The following is a 23,915-nucleotide window of genomic DNA, read 5'->3' on the forward strand; positions in this document are numbered from 1 at the left end:
CCTCTCATTCCTTGTAACATTGCTATCATTCATTTCACTTTATCTATAAGGTATAATCACTCAATTTATTGTTGCTATGACTATTTTGGAAAACAGTTGAATAATCCTTTATAAATTAAGGCTATAAAAGTAAAATATTTTATGTTACCTTCATTTTTTCCTTTTCCAATTCACTTGTCCTCTATGCAGTTCTGAGTTCCTGACCTATATAATTTTCCTTCTCTCTAAAAAATTTCTTTTGATGTGTCTTGCAAAGCAGCTCTACTAGAGACAGATTTCCTCAGTTTTTGTTTGTCTGAGAAAATCTTTATTCCTCCTGCACTTTTTATGGATCATTTCATTGCCTTACAGAATTGTAGAGTGTGAGTTTTATACTTTCAACATTTTACTCTATTCTCTTCTTGCTTGCACTATTATCACTGCTACTCTATGTGTAAGGTGATTATTTTCCTCTGGTTTCTTTCAAGATTTTTGTCTTTGATTTTCTATAATTTGAATATGATATATCGAAGTGCAGATGTTTTGGTATTTATCCTGCTTGGTATTCTTTGTGTTTACTGGGTATGTGTTTTGGTGCCTGACAATAATTTTGGAAAATTCTTAGCCATTATTATTTCAAATATTTCTTCTGTTCCTTTTCATTTTTCTTCTCCTTCTGGTATTCGCACTACATATATGTTATACTCTCTGTAATTATACCTCAGTTCCCACATTTTTTTTGATATTCCTTAATGTCTTTTTCATTCTTTTTGCTCTTTCCTTTTCAGTTTGGGAAGCTCTATTGATGTATTTTAAAGTCTAATTCTTTCTTCAGTCATGTCTAGTCTGCTGATGAGCCTATCAAAAGCATTTTTCATTCCTCTCAGAAAGTTTTTTATTTCTACCATTTCCTATTTATTTTATTTTTTGTAGCATTCCCATCAGTCTAGTTGTATTACTCATCTATTTCTTGCATGTTATCCACTTTTTCCATCTGAGTCCTTAGAATGCCATAGGTATATAATTATATAACTATATCATAGCTAAATTCTTGGTTTGATAATTCTAAAATCTTCACCACATCTGAGACTCGTTCTGATACTTTGTCAATTCAGATTTTTTTTTTTTTTTGTAATTTTTTTGAAAGCTAGACAAATGTGCTAGGTAACAGAAGCTTCAGTTAAAGGTCTTTGGTGTGAGATTTTACATTTATATGTAGATGTTAGGCTGTATTTAATGTTTGGTTTACCTGTAGGTGTCAGACAGTTCAATTTCCTTTAGTGTCCTTTTTTTGTCTCCCCTGTTATCTATGAGTTTTCCTAGAAACTCCTTAAATAGAGTATGTGTCTTGCAGCTGTCTGTTGTAGTCTACTGTCATCATATTGGAGTTCTGTTGAAGTGGTGATAAGGTTTTGGTGGAGGGACGTGTACCATAGTCTTACAATGAAAACTAATTCTCTACTCCTTGCCCAGTGGCTTGAGTCCATGGGCTGTGACCTTTAGAAAAGTTTCTTAGCATTTTTTTTATTTTCCTTATGTGAGACAGAAATAACAGAGGATTGGAATTGTCTAGTTGTCTAATGCCCTTTCACTAGACAGATAAGACAGGAAAAGTAGTTTTCCTTGAGGGAAGGACTTCAAATCTCTAACAGATCTAAGAAAAGTTGTTGATTTTCGGTTTGTTCATCTTTTTCTTTTTGTGAGGATGGAAGTGATGACTTATAAGTTCTTTACATATCAAAGCAAAAACCAACACTCTACTTTTGAACTGTAATGATTCTTGTGAACAAACAATGCCAGTAAGAAGCTAGACAGAGTCATTTCTTTTCTCAGGTGCCTGTGGTGTCAACTCCTCAGGTCATGATCTCTTACAAGGTCCTTAAATTTAGTGTATAGGTAGCTCATAGCAGAGGAAAGTCATTATGCTAAATTATACAATACATATTGTGGCACTAATAATTTTTATATATATCCTTAACCATGAGACCAAAAGGACAGAATGTATTTTCACCAAATTTGGAGGACATGCTTGTGGTCTCTAACTTAACAAAGGCGGTAATTGCTTATGGAGCAGAAATTGGAACCCCTGCCTGTCTGAAGAGTCATGCCACATAGAGTAAGACAGGTACCTTAGACAGATGAAATGCCAATTCAGAGCAAGAGCATAAAAAAAAAAAACACAAAAAATAATGCCCTAAGGTAGATAAGAGTTGTCGATTTGCTATCATACTACTTTTCTCAGGCAGTTCTATGTAGTATGCTCCAGGATGAGCAGAAACAGTTTATTAATTCAGTGGTGGTTAAAGATCGTTAGGCACACACAGAAACTATTTCTGTGATATACTAAAAACTAAAAGCACTAATTTCAAGCATTCACAAAGGCTTGTCCTGTAATTTCATTAATTAAGAACTGGTAAAGAGATATGCACAGGCTTCCCAGAGGGCTTTTAATATGTAAAACTAGTGCATCTGTAACTCTGAAAGTCATTTACCATAGACAAGTGAAATAAAATGATGTCTAAGATTTGTGCCTTTGAAGAAGACCCACAAGTTGTGGCTTTCTAATATACTGTTTAAATCCTTGTATTCATTCTTTTGTTTCCAGGTGGTGGCTTTTATCTTCCGGTTATTTTGATGATAAATACCTCCTTGAGATAATTAAGAAAAACATTAGCCTGGAATATTATCTTCAACCTTAAATAAAAATTATTTACAGATAGAATACAGATTTAAATGTTAAAAATATGAGGCCCAAGATTTTCTGAGTGATTCCTGTAAGATCTAAAAATTGACCTTCCATATGACCCAGCAATACCCCTTCTGGGAATATACCCGAAGCAACTCAAATCAGTCTGTGAAAAAGATACCTGCACATGCATGTTTTTTGTAGCATTATTCACAATAGCAAAAACATGTAACCACCCATGCTGCCCACTGAAAGTGGACAGGATAAAAAAAAAATGTGATACATATATGTGATAGAATATTACGTAGCCATAAAGAAGGATAAAATTATGAACTCTGCAGCAACCTGGATGAACTCAGAGTCTATCATACTTAGTGATCTATCACAGAAACAAAGAACAAACTACCACATGTTCTTACTCATAAGCAGCCTTAACAATTGCCTTAATACTATAAGAAAGGAATTGGCAGTAGTGGGAACCTGCAGGGGGGTGGGACACATTTCATCATTAAGGGTGCCTGATCTCAAACCAGGTCAAGTGGACCAAAGTGAGACCCAAACTTTACCTGTACCATAATTATCTGCATACCTAACCCTGAATATTACCCCACATCTTTAAAATAAAAATGTAAATGGAGATGTATAACTTTGATGTTAGCATAAAAATAAAACAAAAACTAGAATCTATCAGAAAAAAATAATAAATATAGAAAATAAAGTGAGAAATTATTAGTTAATGACACAAGTAAAGAAAGAATATACAAGAGGTAGAGTACAAGGGGGGAGCACACACAAAAACTCTTGGTAAGATATACAACCATCAGTTGAAATGAATAATATATGAGGGGATACCCCCCAAAAAACAGAATTATCTTTTGGTAGGCAGGTCCCTTGTAGTACACTCAGAATTTGTTTCTTTGGATCAAACAGTCAACCAAAGTTTTTATCTAGAAATTGTGAAAAGGTCATGTCATAATTTGCAGAGATAATGTCCCAAGTTGTGCCCAACAGGTGACTGGTTCCTCCACTGTGAAAATGCACCTGCTCACACCACACTGATTGTTCAGCAGCCCCATGCCCCACCATCAACATTCACCCAATCTCTCTCCAAGTGTTTTTTGTTGTTGTTTCCCTGGAGGAAAAAAGTTCTCAAAGGGGAATGTTTTGCCAATGTGCAAGAGGCAAAACAAAAAACAGCAGAAACACTAAAAGCCATCAAAATGGATAAGTACAAAAACTGTGTTTTGGGGGCCCCCTCGTTTCATGCCTGCTTCAAAATCTACAATAACATCATAAACAATAATTAAGTGGACTAAGATTAGGAGCAAGTAATTTTTAGAAAAGATGACTGACATAAAAAAAACCTTAAAAATCAAAGAAAGATAATTACAAGTATGTTATCTTATTTTTCTTCCATCAAATTGTCAAGATTAGAAAAAGTAAAATAGTCATTTTTTTTGCAAGAACAGAATGAAATAATTACTCTCATATATTGTTGTTGGGAATGGAACAAGCTACAATAACTTTAAAGGTAACTTGACAGTAACACTCATAATTTATAATGTCCTCACATTAAAATCTAACAATTAAACTTGCAAATATTTATCCTATGGAAAAAATTCCACAAATGCCCACACATAATTGAATCATTATTTACTGTCTTTGTTTTAAATGTGGGACTGAAACTATAAAAGTGTTCATTTGATTAACTACATTATGATAGAATACTCCAGTACAATGCTTAGTGGTTTTTAAGCAAAAATATGGTAGAAACTGTGCTTCCAGTTATGATGTAGTAGCTTTAGTAGACCAACCTTCTTGCAAAGAATGATAAGAAAAGCAGGTAGGTGCAAAGATGATTCAGATACTGGTTTTTAAGGCACAGAATTAGTAACTATGACTAATGTGCTTAAGAAATTAGATGGCAAGATAGATAATTTTACTCAAGAACTGAAATCTATTAAAAATCATGAATAGGAAAATTACTGAACCAAGAAATAGACATTTTTTTGTTTTTAGTCAGGGTGTCACTCTGTTGCCTGGGCTCAGGCAATCCTCCTGCTTTAGCTTTCCAGGCAGCTGGGACTACAGAGATGCACTACCATGCCTGGCTAATTTTTTTATTTTCTCTGGAGGCTAGGTATTGCTATGTTGCTTAGGCTGTCTCCAAACTCCTGGGCTTAAGAGATCCTCCTGCCTCAGTTTCCCAAAGCACTGGGATTACAGGTGTGAGCCACCATGCATGGAAGAAATAAACATTGATTTAATTAAAAATTAATTAGATGTGTATAATAGCAGTATGGAGATCGTTGAAGAGAGAATTATTGATTTTAAAAATAGGCCATTAGAGCAGTCAGATATCGTGTGGGTCCTGGTGTGAGTGAGCATTTGGAAAATTTTGTGTATGTGCTGGGGAGTGAGTGGGCATGTGAGTGGCTGAGTGAGTGAGGGCTAGGGAGCTAGCAGTCAGGGCTCTCCTGCTGCAGCGGCTGATGCTGCAGCTGCTCGGTTTGGACCCTAGCGATTCCCAGGATGCAGAAGCCGAGCGCCATTTTAAAAAAAAATCAACAAAACCCATTCCAGGAAGAAACTGCTCGGAGGGACTACGTGGAAGCTCATCAGCAAGTGGCCAGGATCCTCCTGGTGAAGCAGCTTATGCTGCAGCTTCTCTGCTTGGTCCCTAGCACTTCCCAGGTCGCAGAAGCCGAGTGCCATTGTTTTTATTGAACCGGACAAAAGTCTTCCTGTGAAGAAGTGGCCGGGAGAGACTACTGGCTCCAGGTTCTGCCTCACCACTGCAGCAGGAGAGACTGCCAGCTCCAGGCTTTACCTCACCACTACACCGCCGGGATGGACACTGGCATCAAGGGCTGTGGAGGGAGCCCAGAGGCAGAGTCCCATTATTGAAGATGAAAGAGGCAGCCCTCCAACATCTTGAAAATAGGGCAGGAAAGTGCTCCCACTTACTCACCACGGAGCAACAGACCTGATCTCTGTGACTGGCGGATCAGCTACTCAGGGCCTGATCATGACCCAGAGGGAATATCCTGAAAGCACAAACTTTGGAGGAACCTGACCAGTGCTGAGTCTCAGGCGCCCCACACCCTGCCCTGATCCAGCCATGGGACAAAGGGTGTGGCCAAAAAAGGATGAGGAAGAAGTTAAAAGAGATCACTGGTGAGTCTGGGTTTGGCCCAACCAACCCTCCTTCCCAGCAATTCTCTGAATGTCAGACCCACACAGCTGGGGCACCACTGAGAGGGAGGTCAGTCGCAATAGGAGAACTCTATTCCAGGATAGGACTGGCTGGGGCACCCCCGAGAGTAGCAAATACATACCTAGGGAAGAGACAATCGCGCAGCTCCCCACGAGGGGCTCTTAGGGAGAGAGTGAAAGAGGTGGAAACTCTGCAGGGGATGGCAGAGCAGACGAGAGGAACAATTACTGAGCCTGCCACGAGAGGGCAGGGTTTTTTTCTTTTTCTTAATTTTTTTAATTTATAAAAATTTTTTGCGTGCTTGTTAATCTATTTTAAAAATATTTTTCCTTTGTTCATGAATGTGTATGTGAGGATTTGATCTGCATCCCCCTTTTTATTCTTTTTTCTTTTCCCTTTTTCTTTCTTCGTTTTTTTTGTGTTCTGTTTATGTATGTAGGTGAATGAGTGGTTATCTTTCCGTTTTTTTTTTTTTTTGTTGGTTTGTTTTTGCTCTTTTGTCCATATCTTTTTTACTTTTTTTAGTTTAAGGTGTGTGTCAATATACGTATGAGGGTTCAATCTGAATTCCTCTGATTTTTTTGTTTGTTTATTTGTTTCCAGTCTTTCTCTTTTTCTTCTTCATTCATTTTGTGCTAGGTGTGTGTGTGTGCTTAGTTTTCCTTGTGTTTTGTTGCTGTTGTTTGTTTTGTTTCACTTTGTTGTTATTCCAGTTTGTTTGGGGTATGTATGTATGTCTGTGGGTGTGTGTGCGTTCAATTATTTTTTGCATTGGTTTCTGCTGTCATTGTTCTGTGTTTTTTTCCTCTTCTCTTTAAAAAAAAATCTTGTTGGTCTTATTTCATTCTATTTTTCTCTTTGCTCCTCATTGCTGTCACAGTACCTTGGATTCAGAGGGTACATACATGCATCCATTGCATCAGCATATAGAGTGGTGGTGGGGAGTAGGTATCAGGGAAAACATACCACAATCAGTGAAGATTGTAATTTGTAAGTAGTTTCTGAATCCTAGCTCCCCATCCCCTACCATATTCAACTTTCAAAAATAAGCCAGTAGAAAAAAAAAATCCAGACAGCAGAATGTAGTGCAAAAAAAAGAAAAAAAGAAACTGTAGAAAAGACCACATAAGACATATAAACAAGACAAAGACTAATATCTTTGTAGATGGAGTCTCAAAAGAGGAGATGAGAGACAACAATGTTCAACAATATTTGAAAAAATAATGGTCGAATTTTTCTAAGAGAAAGACATATACCTATAGACTTAAGCACTATGAATCCTGTAAAGACAAATATCAAGTGAAGTAATCTAGGCTCTTCATAGTTAAACTGCTAAAAACAAAGACAACAGGAGACTCTTATCAGAAATCAGATAAAATCTGGTATACTCCAAGACACATTCCTTTTAAAACATACAATAAAACTACAGATGACTTCTCAAGAGAAACAACAGATGTCAAAAGATAATGGAATAGCATATTTAAAGCCTGAAAAAAGAGTTAATTGCCAATCCAGAATTCCATAACCTGCAAAAATATTCTGCATACATTAAGGCAAAAAAGATATTTCTGGACCAAAAAAACAAAAACAAAAAAACAACTTTACTAAAAAAACAAAGCTAGAAGACACTTTAAAAAATACAGAAAATAATTTTTTCATGTAGACAATAAATGATCCTATAAAGACGCATTTTGTGGCCTCTAGAATATTTACCATCAGAATATTTTAAATGCATACATAACAAACTACAGGAAGAAATACTATATTAATATAATACTTGATCAATATAATAAAGCAAGAAATATGAAACTGAACATAAACTGTTGAGAAAAATAGAAAATAATTATTAAGATGATAGTCATAAATCTGACAGTAATAACAATAAATGTAAATGTATTAAATACTTTTGCATTCATTAAATTAAATTAAAATACTACTGCTACCATATGAGATTTGAAAATAAAAATCACATGCCAATTAAAAGTAACTTACTTAAATACAAGAACAGTGATGAGCCGGGCTCAGAGGCTCAGCCTGCAATCCTGCGGCTCTGGGAGGCTGAGGTGAGTGGACTGCCTGAGCCCAAGGGTTTGAGACCCGCCTGGGCAACTTGGTGAGACCTCATCTCTACAAATAAATAAAAAAATTAGCCGGGTGTGGTAGCGCGCGCCTGTAGTTCTACTCGGAAGGCTAAGCAGAAAGATCGCCGGAGCCCAGCAGGTCGAGGCTGCGGTGGCCGGGAGTGGCCACTGCACTCTGGTCTGGGTGACTGAGTGAGACTCCAACTCAAAAAAAAAAAAAAAAAAAAGAACAGTGATGGAGAATATATTAATGGATAAAAAGAAATATAACACCCAAAGACTAACCAGAAGAAAACTGGTAGTATAAAAAAAACAAACATAAAGCCAAGAAGTATTAATAATAGGGGAAAAAAGAGTTGTATTTCAAAATGATGAAAGGGTCATTGATTAGGACTATTCTAATGAGCTAATGATTCTGACTTTACATAAAAGCCTGATAGTGTAGCCATATGTAACATATATATTAAAAGGAAAAATAGATAATGTGAAAACCATAGGAGCTAATTTTAACATTTTAAACACATTTCTATTAGGAACTAAAAGAATAAGCAGGCAAAAAAAAAATCAGTAAAGAGAAAACAAAATGATTGACAAACTTATTGCTCAGACTGTTCTCTGACCACAGTGATATAAAGCTAGAAAACAACAATAAAAAGATAATAAAAGTCCCAATTATTTGTAAATGAATTCGTATACCTCAACCTATGGATAAAATAACTCAGTGTCATAATGTAAATGAGAAAATACTTTTAATTAAATGATTATGAAATCTGACAAATCAAAGTTTATGGACTGGTAAAGCTAGGCTTAGATTAATGCTAATATGTTAAGTACACATATTAAAATATATTTCATAAGAAGTGATCTAAGTAATCATTTAAAGAAGTTAGAAACTCTTTAATAAAATTGAGAGAAGAGAGAGAAAGAGAAACAGACAGACACCACAAGCACACCACAGATCATCTTAAGGAATGCAAAAGGGACATAACCACAGAATTTAGGGATAATAAAAATCTCATCAGAGGATATTATAAACAATTTAATAGCAAGAAACCTGAAAATTAAATACACAAGTTCCTAGAGATAGTGACACAAGAAGTAATTACAAAAAACAAAAGTTCTCAATCTATTAAAGAAATCAAATCTTCAATTAAAACTCTTCCAATAAAACAATTTACAGACTCAGATAGCTTTCTTATCTAGATAGGCTAGTTCATCTTGACAGTTATACAATAAAAAAAGAAATGTTGTGACTCTTATATAAACTACACAAGAATGGAAAAAGAACGAATACCAAAACATTATGAGGACATTACAAGAAATAAAATTATAGAATTTCTCCTATGAGCATATTTTGAAAAGTTCTTAATAAAAGAGTTCTCACTTGCTGTGCTAGTGAGGGGCTGCACATTTGATGATGAAAGCTGAAACCATGCATAATGAGCTCAATAATCAATGAAAAAAAATTGTGACTTTCTATAATCTTTACAAATTTTGATCAAAACATTAGCAACTCTCTTACTGTTTATCATAAATACTTAGGGAAACCTTAAAACTAATAAAATTAATATTTAATTACTATACTGATTTTAGTGTCTTGCACTAAAAAACATTAAAATAAGATGTTTTGTATCTTTGTAAAAAACTTATCAAGGTATAACTGAATGGAGCAAGCATCATACTCCTTTCTAAGTTTGGATCTGCTCCCAACATATTTTTCTTTTGAAAAAAGACACAGTACATTTGGAAATACTCCATTAATGCATAATTAAGTTGCTCAGAAAGAATATTATGATACTGTTCCTCACTGAATTTGTATTTTTTTTCTATTTTCTTTTAAAGATGTAGGGTACAATTCAGGATTCAGTATACAAGCGGGCATCGTACAGGTAAAGTTTGGCTTTCCTTTGGTCCCCACTTTCCCTGGTTTGAGTCAGATACTCTTATTGATGTTGTGTCCCCCATACCTCCCAACACCGGCAGTATCCTGCTACTGCCAATCCCTTTCTAATAGTATTATGGTAAATGTTCAGTGTCCACTTATGAGTGACAACAAGTGGTATTCTCTTTTTGTTTCTATGATAGATCACTGAGTATGATACACTCTAAATCCATCCAAGTTGCTGGGAAGTCCGTATGTTTGTCCTTCTTTATGGCTACATAATATTTCATTGTGTATATGGACTTTTTTTATATATAGTCCAGTTTCGAAAGACAACATGGTTGGTTCCATGTTTTTGCTATTGTGAATAGTGCTGCAATAAACATGTGTGTGGAGGTATCTTTTTTGTAGAATGATTTTAGCTCCTCTAGGTTTAGTCCTCTAGGGGTACTGCTGGGTCATAGGGAAGGCCAATGTCTAGTACTTTCAGAAATCACCATATTGTTTTCCAGAGGTTGCACTAGTTTACATTCTGACAAGCAGTGTAGAAATGTTCCTTTTTCTCTGCATCTTCGCCAGCATCTGTTGTTGTTTGTTTTATTAATGATGACCACTCTTACTGGGGTTAGGTTATATCTCAATAAGTTTCTGATTTGCATGTCTCTAATAATTAGTGAGGCTGAGCACTTGTTAATGTATCCATTGGCTGCCCATACATGTTCTTTTGAGAAGTGTCTATTCATGTCTTTTGCCCACTTTTTAATGGGACCATTTGTTTTTTTTCCTTTCTGCACATTTGAGTTCTTGGTAGATCCTAGATGTTAGGCCTTTTTCGGATATATAGTATGCAAATATTCTATGGGCTGTCTCCCCATCCTCTTGATGGTTTCTTTTGCTTTGCAGAAGCATTTCAGTTTGATAAGGTCCCACCTGTCTATCTTATCACTTATAGCATGGGCACTTGGGGTTTTGATCAGAATTTGGTTGCCAGTTTCAATTTCCATAAGGGTATGTCCTGCATTTTTTAAGATTCTTATAGTTTGAGGTTTTATGTTTAGGTTTTTGATACATCTAGAATTGATTTTTGTGTATGGTGATAGGTAGGGATCCTATTTCAATCTTCTGCATGTGGTCAGCCAGTATTCCCAGCACTATTTACTGAATAAGTTCTCCTCTCCCCAGTGGTTGTTGTTGGAGGCTTTGTTGAAGATGAGTTGATTGAGAAATTAAGGTTTTACTTCCAGAATCTCTATCCTGTTCCATTGGTCCATATGCCTATTCTTGTACCAATACCAGGCTGTTTTGATTCCTGTAGCCTTATAGCAAAATTTAAAGTCTGGAAGTGTAATACCTTCTGTCTTTTGCTAAGGATTGTTTTGGTTTTTCTTGGTTGGTTGTGTTTTCATATGAATTTCTGTACTGTCATTTCCAGATGAGAAGAATGATGTTGGTAATTTAATAGGTATTGCATTGAATCTGTAGATTGCCTTTGGTAGGATGGACATTGTCACAATGTTGATTCTTCCTATCCATGAGCATGGAATATTTTTCCATTTGTTTGTGTCTTCTTGGATTTCTTCTTGGATTTCCATTTGTTTGTGTCTTCTTGGATTTCTTTGTTTTGTAGTTTTCATTGTAAAGGTCTTTTGATTCTCTGGTTAAGAAGATGCTGAGGTCTGTCTCTTTCTCTCTCTCTCCTCCTCCTCCCTTCCTCCCTCTCTTTTCTTTCTTTCTCTCTCTCTTTCTTTCTCTCTTTCTCTCTCTCCTCCTCCCTTCCTCCCTCTCTTTTCTTTCTTTCTTTCATGGCTATTGTGAATGGGATTGTGTCTTTTTGTTTGTTCTCTGCCTTCTTGCTATTGGTGTACAAGAATGCAACTGTCTTTTTCACATTTATTTTGTACCCTGAGACTTTGTCAAAGTTCTTTCACAGTGAAAGCAGGTTTTTGATAGATTCTCTTAGGTTTTTGAAGTATATGATCACACCATCAGTAAAGAGGGATAACTTAACTTCCTCTTTTCCTATCTGGATACCTTTGATTTCCTTCTCTTGTCAAATTGTCCTAGCTAGGATTTCCAACATAACGTTGAACAAGAGGGGTGAGAATGGGCAGCCTTGTCTTGTTCCAGTTTTCAGGGAAAATGCTTCCAGTTTGTCCATTCAGCAAAATGCTGGCTGTGGGTTTATCATAGATGGTGCTTAATATTTTGAGGTATGTTCCTTTTATGCCTAGGTGTTTGAGAATTTTTATCAAGAAGGGATGCTGGATTTTATCAAAAGCTTTTTCCATGTGGTTCTTACTTTTACATCTGTTGATGTGTTTAATTACATTTATGGTCTCCTGGATGTTGAACCAGTCCTCCATCCTGGGGATGAAGTCTTCTTGGTCATGGTGGAAGATTTTTGAGATGTGTTATATCCAATTTGTGAGAATCTTGCTGAGAATGTTTGATTCTGTGTTCATTAGGAATATTGGGCTGTAGTTCTCTTTTTTGTTGGATCTTTACCCTGTTTGGGTATCAGTGTGATGTTAGTGGGAAGATTCTGTTTTTCTCAATTGCCTGGAATACTTTCTTTGTTTTCACCTTTATCCTGGAATACTTTCAACAGAACTGGTATCAGCTCCTCCTTGTACATTTTGTAGATTCCACTGGAATGCCTTCTAGTCCAGGGCTTCTTTTTTGTAGATTGTTTTCTTATGATGGAGTCAATTTCCTGAGTTGTTATATGCCTCATATTCTTGTTTCAACCTTGGGAGGTTGTGTGATGTCAGAAAGTCCTCCTTTTTGTTTAGGTTATCAAGTTTGTTTCCATACAGGTGTGCACAGTAAACTCTGGTAAACTTTTGTATTTCTTCACAGACAGTTGTGATTTGATCTTTTGCATTTCTGATTGTGTTTAATTGGACTTGTTCTCTCTTTTTCTTGGTCATTCTGGCTAGGGGGTCCATCAATCTTGTTTATTCTTTCAAAGAACCAGCTGTTTGTTTTGATTTTTTTTTTCTATGATACTTTTGTCTTCTATGTCCAATATTTAGGGTTTTACTTTGGTGATCTGGTGACTCTTCCACTAACATTAACATTTTGGTGGTCTTGTCTTTCCAGCCCCCTTAGGTGATTTGTTAGGCTGTTAACTTGTGATCTTTCCATTTTCTTCATGTGTGTTTGTAGAGATATAAACTCTCCTCTTATAACAGTTTTTATGGCATCCCAGAGATTTTGATAGATGTTTCTTTTTATTTGTTTCCAGGAATCTTTTAACTTCTGTTTTGATTTCTGTGCTGACTCAGTAGTTGTTCAGCATCACGCTATTTAGTGTCCATGTCTTTGTGGGCTTGGAGGGAATTTTGTTGGTGTTGATATTTATTTTTATTCTACCATTGTCTTAGAAGGTGCATGGCAGTATTTCAATCTTATGATATTAATTTATGCTTGAATTATGGCCAAGGATGTGATGGATCTTGAAGCACTTTCCATGTGGTGATGAGTAGAACGTATATTCTGTGGTTGCTGGGTGGAGTATTCTGTAGGTATCTATTAAGTCCATTTGGTGGAGTGTCAAGTTGAGATTCTGGATCTCTTTCATTTTTTGCCTCAATGATCTATCTAAGGTTGTTAGTGTGGTATTAAGTCCCCAGCTACAATAGTATAGAGTCAATATCTTTTTTTTTTGGTTTACTTAGTTGTTACTTTATAAACACTGCAAATCCTGTGTTGGGTGTATATATGCTTAGAATGAATATTTCTTGTTGATGGATTGAACCATTTATCATTATGTAGTGTCCTTCTGTATCTTTTTAAATAGTTGACACCTTAGAGGCAGTTATGTCTGATATTAAGATCATGACTTCTGCCTTCTTTTGTGATTCATTCACCTGGAAACTCATTTTTCTTCCTTTAACCTTGTTTAACTTTGAGTCTCTGTGCATCCCTTGCGGTGAGAGGAGTTTCCTGGATGCAGCAAATTATTGAGTCATGGCTTTTACCCGCCAGTCTATGTCTTTTCAGTGGTACGCTTAGTCCATACACGTTCAGGCTGATTATTGAAATATGATTCTTTATCCCCATCATGAGTTTCTTATAAAGTTTATCTTTGTTTTCTTTTAGCTTTGGGGTTGGTATATGTGTGTGTTTTCAATTTGGCAGGCACAATGTATTCTCTATTGATTCTGTGTTTTGCTGTTCTCTTGGGAAATGTGTGGTCCTCCCCCGCCTTTCTGTGTTCAATGCCTTTCTAAGTGTCTCCTGTACAGTTAGTCTGGAAGCTGCATAACCTTTTAAGGATTTGATATTAATTCTCCATGCTGATGAAGCTGTGCCTGGCTGGGTAGGAAATTCTTGGTTGAAATTATTTATCTTTGAGGACCTCAAATATTGGACTCCAGTCTCTCCTAGCTTGTAGTGTTTCTGTCAGTAGGTCTGCTGCTATTCTGATTGGTTTTTCCCAGTAGGTAGTCTGACCTTTTTCTCTTGCTGCCTTTAGGATTTTTTTTGTGCTTACTTTATGTAGGTGAATTCGTATGCACTTGGGATTGGTCTTCTCAATTGATGCCTTGCAGGATATCTCTATATCTCTTGTGTTTGAATGGTCACAACTCTGGTGAGATGGGGAAAGTTTTCTTGAATAACCTCTTAGAATGCTTGCTCCAAGGTGTTCTCCATTTCCCTTTCTTCTTCTGGGATACCAATCAGGCATAGTTTCGGCCTCTTGATATAACTGCACATCTCTTGGAGGCTTTATTCTTTCTTTCTGTCTATGTTTTTTACAGATTGAGTTAATTCCATGTTCTAGTCTTCAAGTTCTGAGATTCTTTTTCCTGCTTAATTATGCCTTCCATGCTTGTTATCTTGTTAATTATTTCCTGGATAAAATTTGTTATGGTCCAATCAAATTCTTTCAATGTTGCATCTTGTCTTTCTTGAGTCTTATTCACGCTTCCCATTCATTCCCTAATCTCTGTGGTATTCTGGAACCAGTCATTGGTGACGTCCATTGTTTGGGCTCTGAGGTCTGATTTTTCAGGTGATTTCTCTTTGTTACACTGGGAATTAGCTGTGTTTGTCCATTGATTTTTTCCCCTCATTTGTGACAGATCTCTTTCCTTTCTCTTTAGTTCCATTATTCAGTGACAATGGGAGAAGCTTTCACTTCTGATGTTTTCTCAGCCCTGTATTTTTCCCTGGTCAGGGCTCTGAATTTGTCCTATTTTGAAAGAGGGCAATGGGTGGGAAGTTTTGTTGTCTTTTTTAGTTTTGAGAGTCGAATAAGGTGGAGGATGGAGAGCTAGAATTCAGAAATTACTTGCAAATCACAATGTTCATGGATTGTTGTATGGGTTCCCTGAAAAACCCACTCCCCACTACCACTGTATGTGACAATGCAATGGGTATGTGTGTGTACTCCCTGAGTCCAAGATACAGTAACAGCAATGAGGAGCATAGAGAAAAATAGAATGAATTAATATGGAAAATTTAAAAAAAAAAAATAAAACTACAGAACAACAAGAGCAGAGACCAAAGAAAAAAAAACTAAACACCCCCCCCAACAAACTGGAATAAGAACAAAGCAACAAAACAAACAATGACAACAAACAGGAAAACTTAACACATGCACACACACCCAGCCCTAAATAAGAGGTGAAGAAAAGGAGAAAAGAAAAAGAAAAGAAAAAAAGAGGAACTCAAGTCAAGCTCCCACACATGCATTCACACACACATTAAACCAAAAAAAAGAACATGAAAACAAAAACAAACAAAAAAACTGAAAGATGAATACTCAAGCCTTCACATACACACATAAACAGAAAACAATGAAAAAAAAAGAAATGTGGGGGGGTGTAAATTGAACCCTCACATACACATTCATGCACAAAGGAAAAATGTAAAAAAATTAATAAACAAATAAAACAAAAACTTGCCCTCAAGTGGCAGGTTCTGTAATTGTTCCTATCAGGTGTCCCCCTCTTGTCTCCTGCAGAGCTTAGACCTCATTCACAATCTCCTCATTGTCCAGCCCAGGGAAGGAGGAGGGAGCAGTGGGGATGGGTAGGGTTTCAGTGCTCCTCTTATACTTTAGTATCATCAGGAGCATCCCTTTTGGTGGGGAGGTCTGGAATTGTCTCTTCCCCAGCCAGGCTTATCCTGGAGTAGAGTCCTCCTATCATGGCTGACATCCAGGCTCCACCCGAGTTCATCCCTCTCAATCATGCCCCAGCCCTATGGGTCTGATGTTCAGCAGATTGCTGAGGAATAGAAGGCTGCATCAGCCCTGAACTCACCGCTGATCTCTTTTGAGGTCTTCCTTATCCTTTTCTGGTCAAACCCTTTGTCCCACAGTTGAATCAGTTTAGGGGTGGGGTGCCTGAGACTCAGCATTGGTCCTTTCTCTCCAGAGTTGGTGCTTTTGGGATATTCCCTGTAGGTTATGATCAACCCCTGAGTAGTTAATCCATTGGTTACAGAGATCATGTGGGGTCTATAGCTCTGTGATGAGCAAGCTGGAGTACTTTTCTGTCCAGTTTTCAAGATGATGGCAGTTTGTCTCTTTTGGCCTCTCCAGTGAGGCTCTTCTTCTGGGCTCCCTCACTATGCTCCCTCTGCAGCCCTTGCTGGCAAGGTCCAACCAGACACTGTAGTAGTAAGGCAGAGCCTGGAGCTGACAGTGTCTCCCAGCAACTTCTTCCTGAGAGGGGCTTTGTTGATTTTTTTAAAAATGGCAAGCACTAGAGACCAAGCAGAGCACTAGCCACTTCACCAGGAGAGCCCTGGCCACTAGCTCCCTAGTCCCTACTCAGTCACTCAGACACCCACTTACTGACACATACATAAAATTTTCCATATACTCACTCACTCACTCTGGGACTCCTTTAGTCTGACTGGCTCCACCTCCATCTTCTCGAGGATCCTGCCCTGATCCCAACATTTTATTCTTTGCATTGTAATGTTGTGAAATATCTCTGAAAGTCCCTGTAATGTGAAGGTTTTTGTTTGTTTGTTTTCCAGCATCACTTCCTGTGGGACATCTTCATGTTGTTCATCACAATCACTTTCCTTTTCTATGTCAATAAGTTTACCATCACTAAGTTCACTGGGTTATCATTTAGAGTCTTGACAGGTTTCAGGGTCAGCATTTTTATGGATGGCTGTTTTTTCTGTGAACCTGTTTACATTTGACAATAATTTTGCTTCCAATGTTATCACTTTCCTTTTTTTCTTCTTTTTGCTGTGCTTTCATGTTTGTTGGCCAATTCCCTCTCGGAAGTATCTAGTTTTGTAAAATGTCACATGGATCTATTACTAGGAGATAAGCAGGTCACACAACTACATGCTTGGCTGTCATGCTGTCAATGTGAAAACTGAACAATAGATGTGCTGTGATCAATCACTGACAGACTTTGAAAAATATGAGTTATTGGTCACTGATCATGATGATAGCTGCTGTTTATGTAGTGATTTGTGGACTAAAGAGCTAGTACTTTGTTCCATCACTCATAGTTAACACAACTTGGTAAGTGAAGCCTGAACCATGTTGGCAGGGAACTGATGTCATTTAACTAAATGATGGTAGCAGAAATACATGCATATTGGAAGCATACAGAGTGAAGTCTACCTATGTGAATAAAGACATTGATTCCATTTCTTGATCTGGGTGCTGGTACACAGATGCTCATCTTTTGAAATTTGTTGAGCAATATAGTATAATTTGCACACTTTTCCAAATTTATGACATAGTTCAACAAAAAACACTTCCTTAGGAATCATTTAGATATAACTAACCACAATGATAGAATAAAAGAGAAAAATCACATGCTCATCTCAACAGAAGCAGGAAAGCATTTAATAAAATTAAAAGCCATTCATCAAAATAAAAATACAGTAAACTCGAAATGGAGGCAGTTTCCTCAATCTACTAAAAGGCATTACAAAAAAATTACATCAAGCATCAATAAAAATATGAAAGAATACCTAATTAAACCAAAAGATATACCAATTTCATGATCTAGAAGATGCTAATTTACCTGAAGTTAATAAATAGATTGACTACAATTTTAACAAAAATCAGAGTAGGCTATTTGTGTGTGTGTGTGTGTGTGTGTGTGTGTGTGTGTGTGTGTGTGTGTCTCAATGGACAAGTTGATTAGAAACGTAAAGGGACAAGAATAGTCAGGGCAATTGCAAAGAAAAAGAAAAAAGTTGGAGAAGTGACATTCTAAATTATCAGTCTTTATTATGTAAAGTTTTGGTAATTAAGACTGTATGGCATTAACATAAGAATAAATAAATAAACAGAATAGAAGAGAACAGAGTTCAGAAACAGACCCACACATATGTGGTTATTTGATTTATGACAAATTGATGCTACTGAGGGGAAGAACTTTTTAATAAATGGTGCTGGGTCACCTGAATATTCATAGAAAAAATGACTCTTTACCCTTATGGTATACTATGTATACAATCATGTCCAGATGCACTGTAGATCTAAATGTGAAATATTTTTTAAAAGACTAGAATAAAGAATAGCAAAATATAGTCATGAACATAAAATAGGCAAAAAAAAAAAAAATTAAACATGACACTAAAAGCATTAATCAAAATAGAAAGGTTTGGTAGACTACATTAAGATTTGGAATGTGTATCCATCACAAGGCACCATTGAGAGAGTAAAAAGACAAGTGATAGAGTAGGAAAAAACCTGCAAAATATCTATCCATTCATGAACTCATATGCTGATAAAACAACTCTTACATATCAATAAGAAAAAGGCAATCTAAAAGAAAAATACTTCACAGAATGGGATATTCAAATAGCCAATAAACATGAAAATATTTAAGCTCATTAGGCCTCAGAAAAACCAAACTTAAAAGCATAATTTAAGCCCAAAAGAATTCTAAATATAAAAAGAATGGCAAATAATAACTATTGGCAAATATGTGGAACATATGCAATTTCCATCCTATGCTGGTAGGAGTGTACTGGTACAAGCACTTTGTGAAACCATTTAGCACTAGCTCCTGAAACTAAATTTATGTAAACCCAAATACCCAGAAATAATACTCATAGTGTTTTTTACCATATAGAAATACACACACACATCCACCAAATCATAGAATTTTCCTAGTTGCACCATTGGTAAGAGTGCAAAACTGAAAGCAAACAACATTAAGATGGATAAATAAATTGTGGTATCTTCACAAAATTGAATAATATGCAGCAATGACACTAAGCAAACTATGATTTGAATGGCTGCCACAAACATAATGTTGGCAAAAGATGTCAGACATAAAAGGATATATAACATACTCTTTCATTTGTAAAATGTTTAAAACAGGACAAGAGTAAGTGAGAATTAAGGGAAATCAGAACAGTGACTAGCAGGGGGAGCTGATGGGGGGAGTTATAGGGGCTTCTCATCAGATTATGTTTCTTGACCTGAATGGTGGTTACATGGGTGTGATCTCTTGTGCATAGGGCTACAATTTTTACTTAAAAAAGAAAGAATCAGGTAAATGTATATGTATTGATTTAGAGAGATAACTCCAATATATCATCAATATGTGAGGGGAAAATAAGCTAATTTCAGACCACCAAATATAATATGATTCTATACTGGCAAAGAAAATAAAAACATAAATTATTATATACGTGAAGGCTTTATTAGCAACGCTTATCTCATTCAATTGTTATTTTTCATTATGACAGTTAGGGATTTCTTAAAAAAAAAAAATGAGCTTTAGTTACACATGTGAGACCAAAAATAATCAATATTTTAAAATTACCACCTTTCATCTGAACCTTCCACAATTTCAAAGGTATATCCTGGGTGGTACAATGCAGTGGCCCTGAAGGTGAAATCTGTGTGAGTGACCAAGGAGCTTTTAACAAAGCAGAGAAAACAGCACTTAGATGAGCAGATCCTTCATCTCTAATGCAAAAGCACTTTAATAAGTCTCACTCAACTTGTGTTCAAGGAGCAGATTTTCTCCCATTCTCTGTGGAACACTCACTGAGCAAAGGAAAGACCTCAAAGGCACAGACGCCCAAATACATTCTGGAGAAGGGATTTGTGGTGTTGCTGAACATATCAACTCCATGTTCATGTATTATTTTAGTTAACAAAAAAGCACGAATAATAATTACCACTTGTCAAGTCCTGGCTATAACTCTCAATAAGCTTACCTGAAAACCTTTAGATTAGTGAGATGAATTTCAACTTACTCCTGTCAAATTTGCTCCCAAATATCCTTTAAAGATAATCGTGCTTTTCTCAACAAATTTATAGTATTATCAAGCAACTAAAAATTTCTGTCATCCAATGTAATTTTTATACAATATTATGGGATACAAAGAGTACTGAGTGTCTAAGAATTATACTTAAAAATAATGGGTAGCCTCTACAAGATTTTTAAATTACATATGCCAAGCATACACATGGTGAATAAAATGCTTTTTAAAATAAATATGGTTTTGCACACTTTTCCTTTTAAAAAAGGCTCCAATAATGAAGATGACATTAATTAAAATCTCTACACCAAAAAGAAAAGAAAAAGAAAAAAAGGTAAGGACGGGAGATTATGCTCAGATTTACAGGCTTAAGAAAAAGAAAAGGTAAGTAGTAAATAACCACTTACTACCACAGTAGTAACATATTTATTCTCATTATTTTGTCTCATCCAGGTTAGAGGCATAGCAGAGCTAATTATAATAACAGGGATTAGTCCCATATGAAGAAGAGTCACTCTGGGTACACTATGGAATTACAGTCTGCCAATTTCTATGAGGCAGACTGGATCCCGACTGCATTCCCTGACACGACCCAGCATGAGGGGCCCAGAGGCAGCTGTGCGCTCTGCCTCGAGCTGGCTGCTCTGAGGCTCACTCTACTGACATGAATGCCATATCTGCACCCACAGACCTCTGCTGTGAGGAAATCAGTACGTTTAAATTAAAGAGCACAGTGAATGCACAAATAAATAAAAGCATATGGCTGTACACGTTTTATAAGTGATGCAGAAAAGAACAAGTGTATTCTGAGCAAGCTGGAGATTTCATCTTTCATATTATGCAAATGCACTTTCCTAGTGATATTTTCTATTTTTGCAAGGATGATCCTCATTACTACTTTTACTATGTGAATTATAAAAATTGTGTATCTGTTTTAACGGAGATATACATAATTATTCTTTGGAGATATTTTCAAAAGTGTCAAACTATGCATTAAAACACTGGCACTTTTTAATGACTTCTCACATCACTCCAAAACATGCTGTTTACAAAATAAAGGCTTGGTAAGATGGATGAGAACATTTGTATGGAGTAGTTTCTAAAATATCGGTTATTTGCTTTATTTAAAGCAAGATTCAGCTCTGTCATATTACACAGAATCTCTTTTGATGAGGGGAAGCATGTAGCTGTACAATGAAACCAAAGTAACCTGATGGTCCTCCCTTTTCTGGAAAAAAATAAAAAAGAAAAGAAAAGCCTCTTCCTGTGTGGCTGAGATGACATCAAGGGTTTCTCTAACACATGGGTTTTGTCCTGCCTGAAGTGAGCAGGTCAGCATTATTCCCTGACCTCCCAGCTCTTCTGTTAGAGGCTGCCAAGCACCCTCTCTTTCTCTTAAGAAAACTTAAATAGGTGATTTTATCGGAGATGGGTGCAGTGCCTCCACACTGGGCTCATTTGCTGCACTTCTGACCAAGTCAGCAGAAGATGCACTACTTTTCCTCTCCTCTAGAAGGTAGTTTGAGTTCCTGTATCTTCCAGGAGACACAAATGTATAGAGCTCCCAAGGCTGAAGACAGGATACTAATTAGAAATTATCAATGTTTTCATGTGACCAAATGAAAATTTTTTCACTAAAATAACACAACCCAGTGAAAACTCATGCCTTATTTTGTTACAATATGAACTAACCTCGACATTTTGTCTATGTGAGCTTTCACTGGAAAGAAGCACAACTAAATGAAAGCATGCAATTTTTCCTAGATTCCCACAGATTCTTCAATTGTGAGGGTTCAACTTTTTCCCCAACAACCTTCTTGCCTGTTTTACTAATGAGCATTTCCCAGTCTCCCAACTTATCAAATGCAGTGAGACACTCCTGGTTTCCCCTCCATGGCTTCTGTGGATGGCAGAGAGGGATTCGGGCTCTGAGACTCTAACTTCAGCAGGGTTTGACTCATTCTATCATGAGTGGGAATCTCTGAGATTATAGAATCCAGTCCTTCTGCTTTACAAATGAGAAAATTAATGTTTTTAGGAGTAAAGTGACGGGACTTATTATTTGCAGGATTGGAACTGTAGTACAAGTCTCCTAACTTCTAGTGTCAGGCTCCTTCCACCCTTTCCTACTGGAATGATAAAATCAAACAGTCAAACAAATAAGACATTTTGCACAACAAAAATTATATTCTGTGTTTTTGCTAGTGTATTTGTTTTTACCTCTGAAGAGATTATCCAAGTCAATATCTTCTTTTCCTTTGATTTTCAAACACTTTGCCTGCTGTACAAGTCTGGGCAAAGAACAGAAATAAAATCTAGATTCATTATTCTGTGAGGTAGGAATAAATCATGATAGCAGCACAAACTTAAATAGAAACCACAGGGTAAACCGTAGTGAACTGGCAGGTATTTTGCTGCAGAGAGCCTTGTTAGAAATTTTCCTCAGTTTAAGATGTTAAAAAATACACTTTTGTTCAGATATGGACTTTGAAATCTAAAACTTAGAAGTCTTTCTTCCCTCATTCTACTACAGCAAAAACATTTCTCAAGTTCTCTGGAGAATAATCTCTTCAGATTCTGAGGCAGAGCTAGGAGGGATGGTGGGTGATGGTGCAGTAGATGGGCAAATAATAATTGCTACTGATGATTTTAAGGCTCATTATTTTAATCAAAAGATTATAGGCATTGTGCTCAAACAACTGTATAAAGTAATTTAGTTACATTGCTGAATGTCAGAGAATTAATTAACTTTTAAAATGCTGCACTATGTAGTAAGACCTAATTTTGTAACTCTTTCATCATGGAATTTTATTAAAACTTGAGGCTTATACTTTATAATGAATATGAATGTTTCTAAGATAAAACATTTCCAAGTTGCTAATTAGTTAAGTAATTAATTTTAGGTAGAACCAACTTATGAGATGATAGAATAATTTATTTGTATATATTTATGATTTTAATGAAACTAATAAATCACCTTACACATATATTTTCTTATTGCCCCTGGACAGCAAATCTTTCATTTTATTCTCCCTGACAAGGTTTTGAGTTGGTCATGTGCTTCAATTTCTGTGTTAGATGGGGAAACTGATTCCATAACCAAAACCCTACATAGAAACATAAATGACTTGTACATAAATGTGAAGTAATGTTATCTATATGTTTATACATGCATGTCATGGTAGAAACATTCTATCATCAGTTAGATATTTCTTAATCCTTAAAATTTTTATTAAAAAAGAAAGAAACTGAGAAATAATTTCTACTGAAATTCCATCTCTGGACCTTATAGTAGGTCCTGTCCTGCTACTGAGGAGAATAATCAGCACAGGTAGTTGATCGATCAACAGTGGTGCAATGGACAGACAATACACTTGGCGTGGGAAAACTCGGGTTCATGGCCAGGACCAGCCCCTAGGTTTGCGATCCAGAGTGAATATTTAGACACTCAGAGTTTGCACTTCATATCAGTGACATGGAGGCAGCACCTGCCTCACTGGGTTGTTCTGAGCAATTAGTGAAACAATGCATTAAAAACCAATATAAAACTCTTATGCATCATGGACATGCGGAAAAACGTATGGGGTATTATCATTAGTTAAAAACATATAATTTGCATTATACTCTACATATATATCATCAGAATTTATTTACATTATTGTAGAAAAGAATATATATATTGTAGAAAGAGGGTGTAAATTTAAGCAGTGAGTATCTGGTGGAGTGAGCTGGTCAGTAGGGGATGCTGGGAGGCGCAACTCATGCACTAAGGTAGCACAGTGTAGCCATTTGCAAATAATAATTTTGGGAAAAGACAATTTTAGTTTTTATGTGTATTTTTTTTTTTTGCAA

The 23,915-nt window shown here is 36.2% G+C and overlaps 1 protein-coding gene across 2 annotated transcripts in view; it reads right to left on the reverse strand.

The window, feature by feature from the left end:
- L3MBTL4 (L3MBTL4, histone methyl-lysine binding protein) overlaps positions 1-23,915 on the reverse strand; it is a 433,421-nt gene that overhangs the window by 108,372 nt on the left and 301,134 nt on the right. For both annotated transcript variants that reach the window (XM_021707570.1, XM_021707564.1), the window contains one exon: positions 22,284-22,354. In XM_021707570.1, the coding sequence (XP_021563245.1) occupies positions 22,284-22,354 (71 nt within the window). The remainder of the gene's footprint in view (positions 1-22,283; positions 22,355-23,915) is intronic.

The sequence above is a fragment of the Carlito syrichta genome, unplaced genomic scaffold (genome assembly GCF_000164805.1).
Source record: "Carlito syrichta isolate Samal-C Ts95f unplaced genomic scaffold, Tarsius_syrichta-2.0.1 Scaffold47312, whole genome shotgun sequence".
Lineage (NCBI taxonomy): Eukaryota > Metazoa > Chordata > Mammalia > Primates > Tarsiidae > Carlito > Carlito syrichta.